The 19,058-nt window shown below is 40.7% G+C and overlaps 1 protein-coding gene across 8 annotated transcripts in view; it reads right to left on the bottom strand.

Moving 5' to 3' along the window:
* Nucleotides 1–19,058, bottom strand: part of nphp4 (nephronophthisis 4) — a 504,277-nt gene that overhangs the window by 279,547 nt on the left and 205,672 nt on the right. For all 8 annotated transcript variants that reach the window (XR_013578910.1, XM_078558224.1, XM_078558219.1 and 5 more), the window contains 2 exons: nucleotides 13,005–13,156; nucleotides 8,554–8,680 (listed from right to left, as the gene is read on the bottom strand). Coding sequence is in view for 7 of the 8 variants with exons in the window: in XM_078558224.1 (XP_078414350.1) it covers nucleotides 8,554–8,680; nucleotides 13,005–13,156 (279 nt within the window). In the remaining variant the exon portion in view is untranslated. The remainder of the gene's footprint in view (nucleotides 1–8,553; nucleotides 8,681–13,004; nucleotides 13,157–19,058) is intronic.

Here is a 19,058-nt window from a genome sequence, read left to right on the forward strand (position 1 = left end):
CTTCTATTGAATCTTCTCTTAGCCTTCTCTGCTCTAAGAAGAACAACCTCACTTTCTCCAGTCTACCCATGTAACTGTAATCCCTCATACCTGAAACCATTCTTGTAAATCTCTTCTGTGTCCGCTCCAAAGCCTTCACAGCCTTTCTAAAATGTGGTGCCCAGAATTGGACATAATATTCCAGCTGAGGCTGAACTCATGCTTTACATGGTGTTATGGACAGGGTGAGAGAGAACTGCTGAAATCCCTGTTCCCTTCTCAACCGTCTGCAATCAGTAAGCTTTTGAGAGGAAGATGTGTGCGTTTTTAGCCACTGAGTGTGTGGATGATTTGAATAACCAGCAGCAAGCTTTTTGTGGGTTTAAATAAAGAGGACTGATTGCCTGCTCACCCTGAAATCTAATGCTATGGCATTCACTCACACAGTCACACACACAAGCACATCAAGGAAAAGGTTGAAGAGAAAAGTGCACTTTTACAGGTTATAAGCAAAAGAATACTTCATTATTCATGAGATTGTTTTGTCCTGGATAACAGGCCTGATGAAAAAGGCATCTTCACTCCCGAAGGGTAGTTAAAGTGAATTCAACAGCCAAAGTGGTTCCAGGATTCTCTCAAAAGGATGGACTTACTGCTGGTCATGAAGTTAGTTACTTGTAGTCTCAATATCAGGAGGTCAGTTTGTTGTATTGGTGGACCCAAAAAAGAGACCTTGCAATGTTCCAGCCTTAGGTTCTTTTAAGGTATAGATGTTACTACTGACTTCTCTGCTGCTGCTGTGCTTTACTTTCTGCCATCAGCATTTTACAGATTCCAAAGGGACAAATGTGGCTGCCTTACCATGTGACTCCTCACAATTTCAGTTCCTTTTCCAAACATGGTGGCGGTCTTAGGTTAATTAGCCTGGTTTATTGTTTTAAGACACTCATCCTGAGGGGGTGGGGGGGGGGGGGGGGGGGTTAAGACAATTGCATTCTTTGTTTCAAAAAAGGCCCATTCAATTCGGAAATGTCTTTTGATGATCTCAGGATATGTGTAGGTAACACTTTTTCATCTGGGATGTGCCCTTATGTCACTGTTAGGCAGTAAGTCAGTTTTTGAATACACAGGATAGGTCAGCTGACCTTCGGCAGCCATCTTTGCAGCACATTGTCCACTTTTTAAAGGAAAAGTCAATTTCAAAGAGTGCACATTAAATAAAGCTTGTATCTTAAAAGTTAGGAATATGATGTGTCTTTACTGGGCATAGCAATGTGTTCAGTACAATCTCCTGGTCTTTGTTTCCTACACCTCTATTTATAAAGCCCAGGATCCAATATGCTTTATTAACTGCTTTGTCAACATGTCCTACCACTTACGAAAATTTATGCACAAACTTCCCCAGGTCACTCTCTTCTTTAAAATTGTACCATATGTATTGTCTCTTTTCATTCTTCCAGCTAAATTGTATCATCTAACACTTTTCTGCATAGAATTTCATCTGCCATACATCTGCTCATTTCACCAACCGACCTTGCTCTCTTCAAGTACATTACTATTTTCTTCACTGGTTACTCCACCTGTAAGTACACCTGTAAATTTCAAAATAGCACCCTGTACTCCCAAGATTAAGTATCAAAAACAACAGTAGTCCAAGTACCAAAACTTGGCTAAACTCCACTGCAGACCTCCTTCCTGTTCAAGAAACAGCCAGCTGTTCACTAAAACTGTTTTCTATTCCTTAGCCAATTTTGAATCCATGTTAATGCTGTTTCTCTCTCCACAGGTGTTGCCTGACCTACTGAGTATTTCTGTTTTTATTTCAAATTTCTAGCATTCGCAGTATTTAGCTTTTGCTCAAGAGTAACAACCTCAGTACTTATCTCAGTGTCACATGCTACGCCATTTAGGAAGAAGCAACCATTTGTTACATTGGCCTGAAAATTAGATGCCCCCCTTTGCTGGTGTAATAATGCTATATCACAATTATCCACCTGGCTGTGTCCAGTACTTGTGGAGTCAAACTATCTACATGCAATGGATGGGCAGCAATACCAGTATCGGCACAGCTGGGGCATAAACCATGAGTAGGGCAGAAGGGAATGAGGGTGAATTGTAGCACTGTCAAATGCTCAGGAGCAGTGTCAGTCGGCCCAGCATTACAAATTACAAAAAAGTAAAGAATGGCATTGCAGTTTGGCCCACTGAAAGGCACTTGAATTTTCTTTTCGACTGTAATGAATAGAAATAAAAATCAGCCTGTTCTTATAATGCATGGACAATCACCAACACCAGTTTTATGCTCAGGCAGCAAGTTGAAAATTGACACCAATATTTTTAGTCTCTATAAGAGCTCATTGGACATGACACATTTGGAATATTATGTGCAGTCCTGGGCACCCAAACTGGCTCAGGATAGAGAGTGTTCAGAGAATAGCAATTCTGATTATTCTGGAGCTCATCACTATAAGTTATGAAGAGGAAACTGAATTTTTTTTTTAAGTGGAGGAAAGAGGTCACATGATAGCGATCTTTCAAATGCTGAGATTTGTGAATATTGTAAATATAAGCAGATACCAACACCAAAACAAGAGGTGTTAAATGAAAAACGCCTCAAGACTACAGACCAGAAGAATTTTGTTTCTCTCCACAAAAGTTTGGACACGTAAAACTGATCCTAACCAAAAAAGGGAATGGTCATTCATTTTTAAAAAAGCTGGAAAAATTCCCATTCCAGAATGAACTGAGAAGTTATTAGGACAGATGTAGGTCACTATGAAATGCAGTAGTTCCTCTGCTTCTGAGACAGTGGATCTGTCATCTGCAGAATGCAACTGGTTAGAACTTAGTTGTGCATTTTATAAGATTTATTAACATCGTCAAGTATCTCATGATGAGAGTTATGGAGAGACATTTCTGCTTTCGAGGTTTGTGTGTCACTGGCCATCTCTCGAAGATTGACTGGCTTTGGCTGAGGACAAATTCTTCATGGTCTGTGAATGGGCTTCATTAACCTAGTGACCTTTTCTCATTCAATACTTCCTTTGGTTACTCAGAAGTCAAGAAGGAGAATGGGAAAGTTGGTGGTCTTTATTTTATATCTTTTAGCAGAAAATGTGCATCCAGCAACACAGGGATAGCTTAACAAAAACAAAAATACCTGGAAAAACTCAGCAGGTCTGACAGCATCTGCGGAGAGGAACACAGTTAACGTTTCTTCAACAGAACTAAGGAAAAATAGAAAAGAGGTGAAATATAAGCTGGTTTAAGGGGGTGTGGGACAGGTAGAGCTGGATAGAGGGCCAGTGATAGGTGGAGATAGCCAAAAGATGTCATAGACAAAAGGACAAAGAGGTGTTGAAGCTGGTGATATTATCTAAGGAATGTGATAATAAAGGTACAGATAGCCCTAGTGGGGGTGGGGTGGGGGGAAGGGATCGAAATAGGCTAAAAGGCAGAGATAAAACAATGGATGGAAATACATTTAAAAATAATGGAAATAGGTGGGAAAAGAAAAATCTATATAAATTATTGGAAAAAAGGGGGATCGGAAAGGGGGTGGGGATGGAGGAGAGAGTTCATGATCTAAAATTGTTGAACTCAATATTCAGTCCAGAAGGCTGTAAAGTGCCTAGTCGGAAGATGAGGTGCTCTTCCTCCAGGGATAGCTTCTCATCTTTCAGAACATGCATTAAGCAATGTTTGTTGCAGTAAAGTAACGACTGTGTTTGTATGAGGCTCGTTGGATTTGCTAAATTTGACATCAAATTAAGAGTATCACGAATTTTTATAGTCAATACATTTCAGCTTTAACAGTAACGGAGTTGATTGTGTCTCTAAAGAAGTAATCAGAAACAGCCCAATGACCTGTAGCAGTGATGAAATGCTCTAATGTACCATTTAATTAATCAGAAATGTTCTATAAAGATTCTAAACAAGATACGTTGCTTGATTACTTTTAATGCACTAAAATGGCACCAACCTTGCCAAATGTGTTAAGCAGAGTTATCCAACCAAACTGAATGAGGGCAAGCATAAATAGGTCTATGTTGTAAGTTAGAGTTTAGGGCCCAGCATGAATTACTTAGCAGATCATAAATTAGTTCAAACACTTGCAATAATTTAGCTGTAATGCTGAGCATATCAAGACTTCCCACTCTTCACAAGCTTGTCACTTAATAAATCATGCAATAGTGCCACCTAATGTCATTCAAATGAAATTTCTGGGGTAAAGCATTCACCTTTCTTCAGTAAATTATCTGTTACCGATCACATAACAAGCCTCCTACAGACACCAATGAGGTTTAGTGTCAGTGAAACTGCTCATTCGGAGATCTTATACTCCTTTTAAAAAATGCTTATACTGTCACCTTTATGTGGCACAGTCTCATCAGCAAAGATGCTACCTCCCATGAACAGAGCAGAGTCATACTGGCTCATCAGAAACGTGAGCTTCACAAGTCCACAGCCATAAGCAGCTCCTCTGCACCAACAATACATGTGTGTCCAACATGCAACAAATCTTTTTGTGCTCAAATTAGTATGATTAGCCATCTTCAAACACATCAAACCAGAAACTTAACACAATGAATTCTAGTTGATGTCATGGTCATATTCAACAACAAAGGACAAACACATACTGTCAACTATAAAATGTACCAATCTTCAAAGCAATGGAACTTAGAATGAACAATGTTAATAAATACAAACGGCCATGGAGGAGACCAGAACAGAATTTTCCAGGTCAATGACTCTTGGTATCCTAAGGAACCTGCTGCTGCAGCTGGCTCCAAGATTAAATCAGAATTGCCTCAGATCCACTACACCCAGGGGATTCATAACTGGCTTCTATCGTGATATGGTGCAAGCATTAAAAGGCAGTAAAGGTTAGCACACTGTTTACAAGGTGCACTAGACATATATATAATCATTATGGTCACAAAGGCAAGTTCTTACAAGCTGAGTTAACAAATGCTGTCACACTGCCAAGGGCAGGAGTCAGAGGAGATCAAAGACATTCCTTCACAAAGAGAGATGGAGTCTCAGTGGCACCCATTGTCGCTGATGCAGCTACCTTAGAACGGCACTGGCAGATACTGAGATAGATCGAAGAATCACAGAATTGTTACAGCACAGAAGGAGGCCATTCAGCCCATTGTGTCTGTCGCAGCTCTCCGAATGAGCAATTTACTTAGTGTCATTCCGCTGCTTTCCCCCCGTAACCCTGCACATTATTCCTCTTCAGATAACAATCTAATTTCCTTCTGAATGCTTCAATTGAAGCTTCCTCCATCACATTCTCAGGCAGTGCATTCCAGATCTTAACCACTCACCGCATGAAAAAAAAATTTCCCCATGTCGGTTTTGCTTCTTTTACCAATGACTTTAAATCTATGTCCTCTCATTATCGATCCTTTGACAAGTGGAAACAGTTTCTCCTTATTTACTATGTCCAGACCCCTCATGATTTTGAATACCTCTAACAAATCTCCTCTCAGCTTTCTTTTCTCCAAGGAAAACAGTCCTAACTTCTCCAATCTATCTTCATAACTGAAGTTCCTCATCCCTGGAATCATTCTCGTGAATCGTTTCTGCACTCTCTCCAATGCCTTCACATCCTTCCTAAAGTACAGCACCCAGAACAGGATGCAATACTCCAGTTGATGCCAAAATAGTGTCTTATACAAGTTCAAGATAACCTCCTTGCTCTTGTACTCTCTGCCCCTATTAATGAAGCCCAGAATACTATATGCTTTATTAACCACTCCCTCAGCCTGTCCTGCCATCTTCAATGACTTGTATGCACATATACACTCAGGTCCCTCTACTCCTGCGCCCCTTTTAGGATTGTGCCCTTTATTTTATATTGTCTCTCTGTGTTCTTCCTACCAAAATGAACCACTTCACATTTCTCCACATTGAACTTCATCTGCCACTTGTCAGCCCATTCTACCAAATTGTCTATGTCCTTTTAAAGTTCTACATTATCCTCCTCACAGTTCACAATGTTTCCATGTTTTGTATCATCTGCAAATTTTGAAATTGTGTCCTGAACACCAAGGTCTAGATCATTAATATACATCAGGGGCAAAATTTTTACCTCGGCAGGCAGACAAGCGTCCCGACGTCAACGTGCAGTTGCGCAATATTTCGGTCAGTGGGCACATGCGGGAATCAGCAGTGCGCCCGCCAACAGTTAAAAGGCCTATTTAGGCCATTAAAGGATCAATTAACTTAAATTTTTCGCTGTCCTTCCAACCTTACGGTTGGCAGGCAGGCAAAAAGGCCAAGTGGCCTTTGCACTTTTTTGGAAACCTCATCCACAGGCGGGATGAGGTTTCCAACATCAAATAAAAATGAAATAAAATTTTTCAAATTTCACTTACAACACTTACAACAGAGTCACATGAGGGAACATGTTTTATAATTTTTTTCTAATCTTTATTTTTTTTTTAAACTCTTCAAATCCCTGAGGAAGCTCTATGCCTCAGGGAGATTCTCAAGCTCGCACTCACCCGTGAAGTTTGCACTCGCCCTCCTTCCCCACACTGGCAGCGCTGCTGCTCGCGTTTCACGCTGGGCGGGCCTTAGTGAAATTGCCTTCCGGCCTTGATCGCAGGCAGCGGTCGGCTTCCCAACCGCCCCAGCCAAGCCCACCCGCCAAGGGCTAAATTCTGCCCCAGGAAAAGCAAAGATCCCAACACTGCCCCCTGGGGAACTCCACTACAAACTTTCCTCCAGCCCAAAAACATCCATTAACCTCTACTCTTTGTTTCCTGTCATGCAGCCAATTCCATATTCATGTTGTTACTGTCCCTTTTATTCCATGAGCTATAACTTTGCTCAAAAGTCTGTTGTGTGGCATTATCAAATACCTTCAATTGGAAGTCCACGTACAGCACATCAACAGCATTGCCCTTATCAACCCTCTCTGTTACCTCATCAAAAAACTCTAGCTAGTTAGTTGAACATGATTTTCCTTTAAGAAATCCATGCTGGCTTTCCTTAATTAACCCGCTTTGGTCCATGTGACTATAAATTTTGTTCTGAATTCTTGCTTCTAGAAGTTTCTCCAACCAAATTTAAACTGACTGCCTGTAGTTCCTGGCTTTATCTTTGCACCCTATTTTGAACAAGGGTGTAACATCTGCAGTCCTCCAGTTCTCTGGCGCCACCCCCAGGTTTGAGAAAGACTGACCACCAGCCCTTTTTGTCGGGGCAGTGGCTGGTATGGGAATACCAAAGAGAAAGAAGGTGAGAAACATCCTGAGTTATTGCTATACTGTAGCTACCAACTCAGACCTTCTCCTATTGATTGTATAACTCTGGTCTGCTGAATGCACAAAGGACTGGCCTTGCACAGATCACACTTGAGGTCAACCACAAAGGAACTCAGAACATGTATCTTTGGATTCATGTACCATGTTCCACCTCTGGGAATTAGTTTCCAATGTTACAAAAGACCAGTGATAAAATCCATTCTCTTATAAATTCCAATTCTAGTCGACCAATTGGTCACTTTTAAATTGTAACTTTCAGCTTGGCTGCAAGTTAAATTTCTCTCTTTGAAGGGGCATTGTTTCAACTTGCTTGACGGAACTCGGGAGGCAGATATAGACCCAACTCACAGCTCTACTGCTGCTTTTGTATCCATGGTCACCATTGCTAGTATAACTGCACTCTTAAAATGAGAAACTTTTTTGTTTAATTCATTGCGGGATGTGGGCTTCACTGGCTGGGCCAGCATTTATTGCCCATCCCTAGTTGCCCTTGAGTGTTGCCCTCTCACCAGAATGGAAAAAAAAACTTAAGTAGATTGACTACAGACCACCTCGAAGCAAATAGAACATTTGGTTCAATATTCTAAGTTATCCATTTGTGTCACAGCTTCCAGTGTAGTATAAAATCAAGAATATAATACTTGGATCTAATGATGTCTTTTTAAGTCAGACCCATTTTACACCAGTGTGATATGAATCGACAAAACCCATTTACTACTGAAATGTGACTGAAATGGTAGGATGCAGGTGCATGCTTATGTTTTGAACATAGTGAGATTCAGATCGCAGTTGAGCTGCCTGGGTCAGAGATCAATTGAGGCCAGCCAGATGACATTCAAAAGGTAAGGCCCAAAAAGAAAGCCTTTTACACAGAATATTCTGTAATCACAATATATATCATACCTGCATTCTTTTAACTTCGGTTGATATTTAAAGAAGAAAATGTTTTATGTTTTTATGCCAAACATTGATTTCAACTGAGAATAAAATTAAAATATGAGTGCTGCAAATCAGGTAGAAAAACAAAATTTCACAGTAGACTGATCAGTGTTCAAGCAAAAATAGTTAATGTTTCAGGATTAACCCTACAGTAGAAGTGGAACATCCTTCATAACTGAGTGGGGAAGGAAATATTCACTAATTAATAACCACAGCATTTTCTACTTAGCTTGACAGGTTAAATCCTGGATAACTAACATCAAATAGCAGTTACATGATTGTTTGTATAAACCACTGTTAGGATCGGGTCACGTGAATGTTGCAGTCAAAGTAAATCCAGGATTCACTGACTCACCTTTCCATCTGTTCCTGTGGAGCTGGAGAACACATACTCCAGGTGGAAAACTATACCAAACATTGGGTGTTTTACCAATTCTTTCAGCTGGATACGGCTCCTGAGGACCAAAGACCTCTTTGGCAAACTGCGGTAAAACAAGAAATACAAGGGCCATTTTTTGTTAAGGGAGCTTGCCATTTTTCACAGTTACAGGTGATTTGCAGTCTACACTGAGTTAAAGGCAACAAATAGTCGTTTGGTAGTACAGAGCTTGATTACTGCTGAAAAAAACATTTTGTCAAAACTTTTCGTCTTGCACTCATCAGGCCAATCGCAAGAATACCAATGTCAGGGGGAGAAACAACTTTATACTGTATGAGAAGAGAGTGCTGATTGGTTGGCAAGTGGGCTCTGATTGGTAGAGGCGTTGCTGTGGAGAATGCACCAGTTAATGGTGACCGACAGCTAACTGCCAAGCATGGTTTGAAATTTAAGCCAGGCAACTTGATTCTGATTGGTCAAGGCATTGCCCTGAAGAATGAACCAGAAATGGCTACACTTATTTTGTTTAGCTGAAACAGGCACATGTTCTTTCTGTCTGCAAAGAACAGAGTCCTATGTATTAATATATGTAGCTTCCAGTACACACAAATGCGCCACATTGCGAGCCCGACTGACAATCTTGAATTGGCTGTCAGCGTAATTTTTAGCACACTGATGATTGTTTAGTAAATGTTGTCAAATCACAGAATCACATCTAATGTTGGGCACTGCGTTTTGAGTTGTGCAAGCACGGGTTGGTTGGGTACAGTCTGCACTGCACTCTGAAGCAGATTTATGAAGAGCTCAGAAGGTCCACTGGCACCTTTCAAACCTAGCATAAAACTACATAAGAGTTATAGTTCATACCGGGTAGAACCAAGTCCAGTGAGACAGCTTCCCAAAAGGGATTGCATGTCATCGCATTCCAAAGCCAGGTCAACACCCAATTCCAAAACCATGCTGCCCATTTCTACATCGATATTCGGCAGGCATGGCATTGCATTGTGAAAGCGGCAGCACATATATACAGTTAGATCAGCATTCTTTAAGAGACAAGTGTAGTCCAGGTTTTCTTTAAAAGTTCTGCACAGCTGTACTAGTAAATTACAAAAAGAAAATAAGCTGTTCTAAACCAGTGGAACACAGGGAACAGTGCATGGTGCAGAAATATATAAATCAATCTAACACCACTCAGTGCATGTCCCACTGAAACAGATTACTCATTACGTACTTTTCTAAAAAAATTTTTGCCCAAATTGAATTACATGTGTCTGAGGTAAGTTTTCTGACATTCGTTCAGTTACTCAGTCTGCCACTCAATTCCTTGAATTAATTGTCCCAAATTCCAGTGATCAAACATAATCTGAATAGGCTTATTATTTAGCAGTGAACTGCTACTGAATTTAACGAGTGCCTTTTGTTAAATAGCTGTCTTCATAAGGGGCTGAAAACTTCACCACCCCACCAACTTAATTTTGCTACAATGAAAGAAAATGAAGGATTAATTTGAGAGACCACCTGCAGTGCAGACTGAAATTATTCACTTCACGCAGTCTAATCTGGGGCCTTCTAGTTTGTGAGGCTTAGTGCTCTGCTGACTGGTACTTTTAACATTCACAAATTTTGGCACCTTGGCAAAAAAAATTGTAGACTTCTTCAGAGTTTGAACTGGAAACAAGAATCTTAGCAGCAAGATGAAAGGCAACATAGTATTGGTGTATCTACACCACTAGACGACAGCAATTCAAGAAGGCAGCTCACCACTACCTTCTCAAGGGAAATTAAGGATGGGCAATAAATGTTGGCCTAGCCAATAACACCCACATAAGAACATAAGAAATAGGAGCAGGAGTAGGCCTTCGGCCCCTCAAGCCTGCCCTGCCATTCAGTAAGATCATGGCTGATCTGCCTCAGGCCTCAACTCCGCTTTCATGCCAGCTCCTCATAGCCCTCAACTCCACGACGTTTCAAAAATCTATCGACCTCCTCTTTAAATACTTTCAGTGATCTAGCCTCCACAACTCTCTGGGGTAGAGAATACTGGACATTCATTACCTTCTGAGAGAAGAAATTCCTTCACATCTCAGTTTTAAATAAGTATCCCCTTATTCTATAACTATGTTCCCTAGTTCGAGATTCCCCCAACAACTACCCTCAACATCTACCGTGTCAAGCCCTCTCAGAATCTTGTACGTTTCAATAAGATCACCCCCCCCACATTCTTCTAAACTCTAATGAATAAAGGCCTAACCTGTGTAGCCGTTCTTAATCAGTCAACCCCTTCATCCAAGGAATCAGCCTAGTGAATCTCTTTTGAACTGCCTCCAATGCTAATATATCCTTTCTTAAATATGGGGACTAAAACTGTACACAGCACTCCAGTTGCAGCCTCACCAACATCCTGTACAGTTGTAACAAGACTTCCCAATTTTTAAACTCCAACCCCCTAGCAATACAAGTTAAAATTCCATTTGCCTTCTTAATTATTTGCTGCACCTGTATGTTAACTTATTGTGTTTCATGCACAAGACCACCCACATCCCTCTGTGCTGCACTTTTTTTGGAGTCTCTCTCCATTTAAATAATAGTCTGCCTTTTAATTCCTCCTACCAAAGTGCATGGCCTCACACTTTCCTGCATTAAACTCCATCTGCCACGTTTTTTCCCACTCACCCAACTTATCTATATCCCCTTGGAGCTTCCTTATGTCCTCATCACAACATGCCCTCCCACCTATTTTTGTATCGTCAGCAAATTTGGATACATTACACTCTGCCCCCTCCTCCAAGTCATTAATATAGGTAGTAAATAATTGAAGCCATAGGGCTGATCCTTGTGGCACTCCACAAGTTACATCTTTCCAACCTGAAAAAGACCCATTAATGCTAACTCACTGTCTTCTGTGTGTTAGCTAATCTTTAATCCATGCTAATACATTAGCTCCAATACCGTGAGCTCCTATCTTGTGCAATAACCTTTTATGCGGCACCTTATCGAATTCCTTCTGGAAATCCAAATACACTACATCTACCGGTTCTCCTTTGTCAACTCTGCTATTTATATCCTCAAAGAACTCTAGCAAATTTGACAAACATGATTTCCCTTTCACAAAACAGTGCTGACTCTGTTTGATTGCATTAAGCTATTCTAAATGTCCTGCTATTTCTTCCTTAATAATGGACTCTAGCATTTTCCCAACTACAGATGTTAGGCTGACTGGTCTATAGTTTCCTGATTTTTGTCTCCCTCTCTTCTTGAACAGGGGCGTCACATTAGCGGTTTTCCAATGCGCTGGGACCCTCCCGGAATCCAGTGAGTTCTGGAATATTTCGACCAATGCCTCCACTATCTCTGCAGCCACTTCCTTTAAAACTCTTTGATGCGGGCCATCAGGTCCTGGCAACTTGTCTGCCTTTTAACCTGAACTCCTGGCTCTCCTCGCTGTTTTAAACTGAACTCCCGGCTCTCTCTTCCCTGTTTTAACCTGAACTCCCGGCTCTCCTCACTATTTTAAACTGAACTTCCAGCTCTCTCCTCGCTGTTTTAACCTAAACTTCTGGCTCTCTCCTCACTGTTTTCCCATGAATGAACTAAATAAAGCACAAAAGTAGTACATTCTCGCACCCAGGTGAGTGCCCATAGGTGCAGCAGACAGCTCAAAATTCTTAGAACCAAGGAAATGCATGTAATTGGTGCCTTGTGTAGATTTGTTCAAGATCTAGAAGATTTCTAGAAAAGATTATAAACACAACTAGAAAATTAGAGAATTAAAGAATCAAGGGAAGGATGAGTGAAATCATTTGGAATAAGGCCTCCTTTAAAGGTCATGTTTAAACTTCTACCACTGAGAAGATTGATTATCGCACCATTAATGCAAAGCTCCAGCAATATATTAATTCATGCCAACAATCATCAGGACATATTCACAATTTCATTAACTTATGAATTATGGACCTTTCACATTATGATAAGAACTGGCATAACTCACTGTCACTTGTGAAATATCCTCCATGAAAAGTAAGAGCAGCAATTGAAAATATTTGTATCTTTTTCTGAGGTACCAGAAGCAAATCTAAAGCAACCCAATGTGCAATCGTGAGGGAGCAGCCCTGTTAACTCCACTTATAAAGGCTCTTTTAGCCCCACAGTAATTCACTTGCAGATTCAAGTGATCCTTCCTGAAGACTGCGACTGAGTTGATTCTAATTGATTTTCTGTAGATATCAAGACGCACATGACGATACATGTGAGTGCAGAATGAGAAGCCCAAAAGTGGTCTCTAATTGAAAAGTTACATGAAGTTGTTCATGAGCGTAAAATTTAATGGTTTAGATAGAATCGCACTTTTTCTGCCTGAACAATGGTGAACATCTTTGAACAGAACCTGAGTATGTAATATATTTCACCTCATTTACAATGAACCTTACCTTTTGGAGAAGCTCCCAGATTTTCTCTGCACCGTCCCAGGTATCAAAACCACCACCTGCGGTTTTTGAACATAGCACCAGCCATTGTGAACACAAACATGTAGCCTTCGTTCTTGAATAACAACTGTGCTTCCATCAGACACTTGGTCATTCTATAAGGAAAACGAAACAGACTTCTGTGCCTCATAGTCAAAGAAGAACAAAGCAAATCAGGAAAACAAAAGCATACGACTACAGATGCTGCAAATCTGTAATGAAAACAGAAAATACTGGAAAACACTCAGCAGGTAAGAGCGCATCTATGGAGAGAGAAACAGAGCTAATGTTTCAGGTCCCTTTCATCAGAATAAAGCACTGTCACTTTCCCATGTGGAAAATTATGATATTTATACTCCAGTGGCCTATTTATAAGCACATGTGCAATGTAAATTTAACCAAGCAATTCTAATACATCCCCCAAATTTGATCAAAGGACTGGTCTGTTCTTGGCTTGGCCAACCAATAAACAGGGGCTATAAATAATAAAAATAGTTTCCTTTAGTTTGCACACCAAATGTGTTAGTTTCCAGCATTTGTAATGAGAATGGATTTATCGACAGACAGGGAATTTTGTTTGACCTTTACTAGTAGCCAGGGTAGAGCAAAGTAGTCTGTGAAAGTTTCATGATGAATCAAGACTCAAAATGAGTAGTGTAAAAATCAACCAGGATAAGGAATCACTGGTATCATCCCACAGAATGAATCACTGCCTTTGGGAGGAAGGATGCAAGAGAAAGAATAAGAAGTGAGAAAGCATTCTAAATGGTCGCATTAAAAAGTAGTTTGTAAGTTTTACATATTCTTCACCTATCACCTAAGAGAAAGGAATATTCCTTTCAAATGTAGGGCAAAATCATCCCAGATTTGCATTAAGTAAAACGACATTTTATGGTGGTTTCTCATGCCATATCACCTCAAACCCACCGCATTAATTATGCATTCCTGGGAAACATGCCGTTTTGAGGCAGGCGGGCTCTCATTCGCCTGCCACGCCATCACCTCACCGGTTCATCATGCCAGACACCATTTTTAAGGTGCAGCCGTGCACACACCTCTCAGTACTTCTAGCCCACAACTGCTGCATGAAGACAGAATGGCCACGAAAGGCAAAAAGACTGCAGCCTCCCACTTAAGTGACGCATCCCTCGAGCATCTTTTGAACACCGTGGAGGCCCACCATGATGTCCTCTGCCCCCACTCTGGCTGCAGGATGGGCAACTGCATCAGCAATCCAGCATGGGAGTCAGTGGCAGTGATGGTCAGCGCCAATGCCCTGCAAAAGAGGACAGCCACCCAGTGTCACTATAGGATGAATGGTCTCATCCATTCCTGTGGGGTAACTCACTCTTCTCATCATTCTCAACTCACACACATAGAAATAATCAAGTCAGGAAGATAAATGTGTGGCTGAAAGGCTGGTGTGGAAAGTAGGAGTAAGATTTAATGGGAGGCTAGCACCAGTACAGTAAGTCCTTGTTTTAAGTTGCCTGTTATAAGTTGTTTCGGTTTAAAGTTGTTTTGGTGTAGGTCTGATTCTCCTGGTTTAAGTCATGACTTCCACTTTAGAGTTGTTTCGCGCCATTGCCTTCCTTGCCTCATCGCCTCCTATCTTTATTGTCTTCCGTCGTCATTGGCACATGTGTCAGTGTCGCTCCTTGTCATCATGCAGGGCGCATCATCTCCCTTCATGTAACGTCAGGTCCTATGACCTGATCAGTGCCATTGTTAAGGAGGCTGTTCGTTCCGTATCCAGAGCAACGTCAATCTTTTTTTTAAAAATCCTAGAGGCATTCAAAATCAGAGGTTTTTTTTAAAACAAAAAGTTGGAATTAAATTTTGGTGTTTCAAGAGTGCCGGCTGTGGGTGAGACTTTTAAATTACTTTTAAACAAGTCAGTAACCCAGTGAGTGCTGGTAGTGTGCCTACTCTGCAAAGCAAGCAAGAAAAGCCATCAGCCTAGCAGTGAATTGGATGTTTTAAAATGTCTCGAGGCTTGTGAGCATTACCTAATTTGAATTTATACAGGTTTTCTTTGATATTTATTTTATTTTGCAAGTTATTTCAGCTAGGAATGCACAGTGCTGCATACATATGGTATAGCATTTTAACTTGTATATTATTTTATTTCAGGCGAGAAATGCCCGACAGGGACCCATGATTTACATAAAGTTCTTTCTCAAAGTTGCAATTTCCAGGAACACAACCACAACTTAAAACAAAGACTTAATGTACTGGGACAGAAATGAGCTGCACCACTGGAAAATGCTCCACTTGAACCTGAATGGGACCAGTGTACTAACAGAAAGGATAAATAGGGCTGTGGATAGGACTTCAAACAAATGAGGCTTGGGGACTGGGGGGCTGTGGAATCTGGTGAATATAAACCTGAAAATAAATGAAACAAAAATAAGAGTAAAGGTCAGACCAAGGTAAGAATGAGGACAACAAACAGTCACAGAACAGAAACAGTGAGCAAAGAGAAGTAAAAAATGACTGTTAAAAATAATAAAAACAAATTAAACAGCCTGTACAGAAATGTATGCAGAATATATGTTACAAAAGTATAATAATTTTCCTAATATTTTTCTGGTTTATTATGGAGGAGGTTTATGGGTGTCCATTTGAGTGGAGCATGCTTGGGTAGCTCCAATTGGCAGCCTTTGATTGGCATGGCTGCATGCAGGTTGGGCCGCTAGCACCTCGGGTAAGTATAGTTGGTTCTGTGTGATTTAATTACATTTGGAGTCAAGTAGACTGCAAGCATGAAATTGTCAAAAGAAGCTAGGTGTAGAAATGTGCTTGAAATGCTAATGAGTAAACATGGATGCTGGCTTAGCCTCTAAATTGTGATGGGAATTTGCTCCTTTTTTTTTTAGATAAATGAAGGAATTTCAAAGGGATGTTAGTCTGTGTCAGGAAGATATAATAATGCTATTGGAATTTATTGTAAAATAGTGGTATCTGTGTCTATATATGAGTGCGTATGTATGTGTGTGTGTGTGTGTGTTAGTGAGAGAGAGAGGCTTAATTGGATTAAAGGCAGCTGGTTTGAAGGCTTTGATGTGTTAGAAGATAAGCTGAAATGTTATGTAAACATGGGGGAAGTTTAGAATGTAAGGTGTAAAAGAACATTTGCATTTTTAAATAAACCAGACTAGGTTGCTTTCAAAGGAGGGGTGAAATGTGTTTCCTAGCCAGGTGAAGTTAAGAAACTGTGTGTTTATTTTTCCTAAATATTACTGGTAAAATTGGTAGTATGGTAATTTTTATAATCAGGGAGGTAAACTCCAAAGACATAGTGAAACAATGGGAATTTGCATTCTAAGGGGAAAATATGTATAAAGAAGAGAAGGCTGCATGAAAAGGCGGGCATTCTAAGATCTAACAAGTGTGAAACGCCTTCAGCATCTACACCTCAAGCTGCTGTCTACAAGGTACTGAAGTTAAGAAAACTCACTTTGAATTGGATTATTCAGGGTATCATATTTCTTTGCCTGGGTTTTTTAAAATCTATGTGTCTTACTGTTGCCTAAACGGAAGTGTAACTGAGAGTTAGATTAATTAGGGGATTTAGAAGTTACATAGATCTACAAATTACTAGTGTGATTTGTATTTTAAAATCATTTCCTTTATTAATAAAGGTTTAATTTAGTTTTGTCAGGCACCTATAAGACTTGGTGCAAAAACAAAAATAGCTAGAAAAACTCAGCAGGTCCGACAGCATCTGCGGAAAGGAATACAGTTAACGTTTCAAGTCCGTATGACTCTTCATCAGAACTAACGAAAAATAGAAATGAAGAGAAATATAAGCTGTTTGAGGGGGTTGGGACAGGTAGAGCTGGATAGAGGGCCAGTGATAGGTGGAGGCAAAGAAGAGATTGCCAAAGATGTCATAGACAAAAGGACAAAGGGGTGTTGATGTTGGTGATATTAGCTAAAGGATGTGCTAATGGTGACATTAAGGGTAGAAAGCAGGACGAGCAAGTGACAGATAGCCCTAGTGGGAGTGGGGCGGGGGGAAGGGATCAAAACAGGCTAAAAGGTGGAGATAAAACAATGGATGGAAATAAATTTAAAATAATAATAGAAATAGGTGGGAAAAGAAAAATATATTATTATCTATATATATAATAAAAATTACTTTTAAAAAGGGGGGATCGGAAAGGGGGTGGGGATGGAGGAGAGAGTTCATGATCTGAAGTTGTTGAACTCAATGTTAAGTCCAGAAGGCTGTAAAGTACCTAATCGGAAGATGAGGTGCTGTTCTTTCAGTTTGCGTTGAGCTTTACTGGAACATTGCAGCAGGCCAAGGACGGACATGTGGGCATGAGAGCAGGGTGGTGTGTTGAAATGGCAAGCGACAGGGAGGTCTGGGTCATGCTTACGGACAGACCGAAGGCGTTCCGCAAAGCGGTCACCCAGTCTGCGTTTGGTCTCTCCAATGTAGAGGAGGCTGCATTGGGAGCAGCGAATGCAGTAGACTAAATTGAGGGAAGTGCAAGTGAAGTACTGCTTCACTTGAAAGGAGTGTTTGAGCCCTTGGATGGTGAGGAGGGAGGAAGTAAAGGGGCAGGTTTTGCACCTTCTGCAGTTACATGGGAAGGTGCTGTGGGAGGGGGTTGAGGTGTAGGGGGTAATGGAGGACTGGACCAGGGTGTCCCGGAGGGAATGGTCCCTATATAAGACTTGCCTTTATATAAGACTTGGTGGTCTTATTATTACTGAATTCAAGGCACGCATCTCAAAATTTATACAAGTTGCAAAACAAGTTGTGACAGTTGTTTCAAGTTTCCCTTTGGGATTTGAGCAGCTCAGCATTCACCATCGGCTGTGCCATAACATAGTTGGGGACTCTTTGCGGGATATATTTGAGATTCCTTGATTGGTTTGGAGTAGGTGAATCTTAAGGTTACGAATACGAGATGCACTGTTTTTAAAAAAAAACTTCACACCAACTCCTGAATTCAAAGTGGTTACACTGCAATATGGTTTCGGCAGTTGCTAAGACTTGTTTTGGAGTTGAAGTTATAAATTTGGCTGGTTTACAAAAGGTAGCTAAAGATAAGTTAATGAATTGGTGGATAAATTACAACTGGGGTTACCTGCAGGGGTGAAGAAAGCATACATAATTGAAGGTATAGCACAGCATTTAAAGTTGGAAGTGATACCTGATGCTAGTGAGTCACAGCTGGAGGTAGTGAGACTTCAGTTAGAAATGAAGAGGCTTGAACTTGAACAAGCAAAGGAAATGAAAAATTTTGAGCTAGAGGCAACAGAAAAAGAAAAAGGAACAACATTTCAAAGGGAACAGGCAAAAAGGCAGGAGAGAGAAAGAAAACAAGAAAGGTAATTAGAAATAGGTTAGAAAAGGAGGGAAGAGAAAAAGAGAGAGGGAGTTCCAGCTTATTATGCAGGCAGTTGAAAAAGAGATGCCAGTAGGTAAGGAAGGACTTATTTCCAGACCAGAACCCAGTGGGGAGATGTTTAAATTTGTACAAGCTCTTCCAAAGTTTGAGGAAAGAAATGTGGAAGCATTCTTTATTTCATTTGAGAAGATAGCTAAGATGATGAAATGGCCACAGGAACAGTGGACGCTGTTGTTACAATCCAGGTTAGTGGGTAGAGCACATGAGATGTATGCTTCACTGTCAGAAGAAATAGACTTATAGACCCATAGACATTTACAGCACAGGAGGTCATTTGGCCCTTCGTGTCCGCGCCAGTCAAGAAAGATCTGACTACACTAATCCCATTTTCCAGCACTTGGCCCATAGCCCTGGAGGCTATGGCAACGCAAGTGAATATCTAAATACTTCTTAAATGTTACGAGAGTTTCTGACTCAACCACCCTTTCAGGCAGTGAGTTCCAGACTCCCACCACCCTCTGGGTGAAAAAAATTCTCCTCAACTCCCCTCTTAGCCTTCTACCACTTATCTTAAATCTATGCCCCCAGCTATTGACCCCTCTACTAATGGAAAAAAGTGCCTTCCTATCCACCCTATCTATGCCCCTCA

This window comes from Cetorhinus maximus, chromosome 15 (assembly GCF_964194155.1).
Source record: "Cetorhinus maximus chromosome 15, sCetMax3.hap1.1, whole genome shotgun sequence".
In the NCBI taxonomy this organism is placed as follows: Eukaryota; Metazoa; Chordata; class Chondrichthyes; order Lamniformes; family Cetorhinidae; genus Cetorhinus; species Cetorhinus maximus.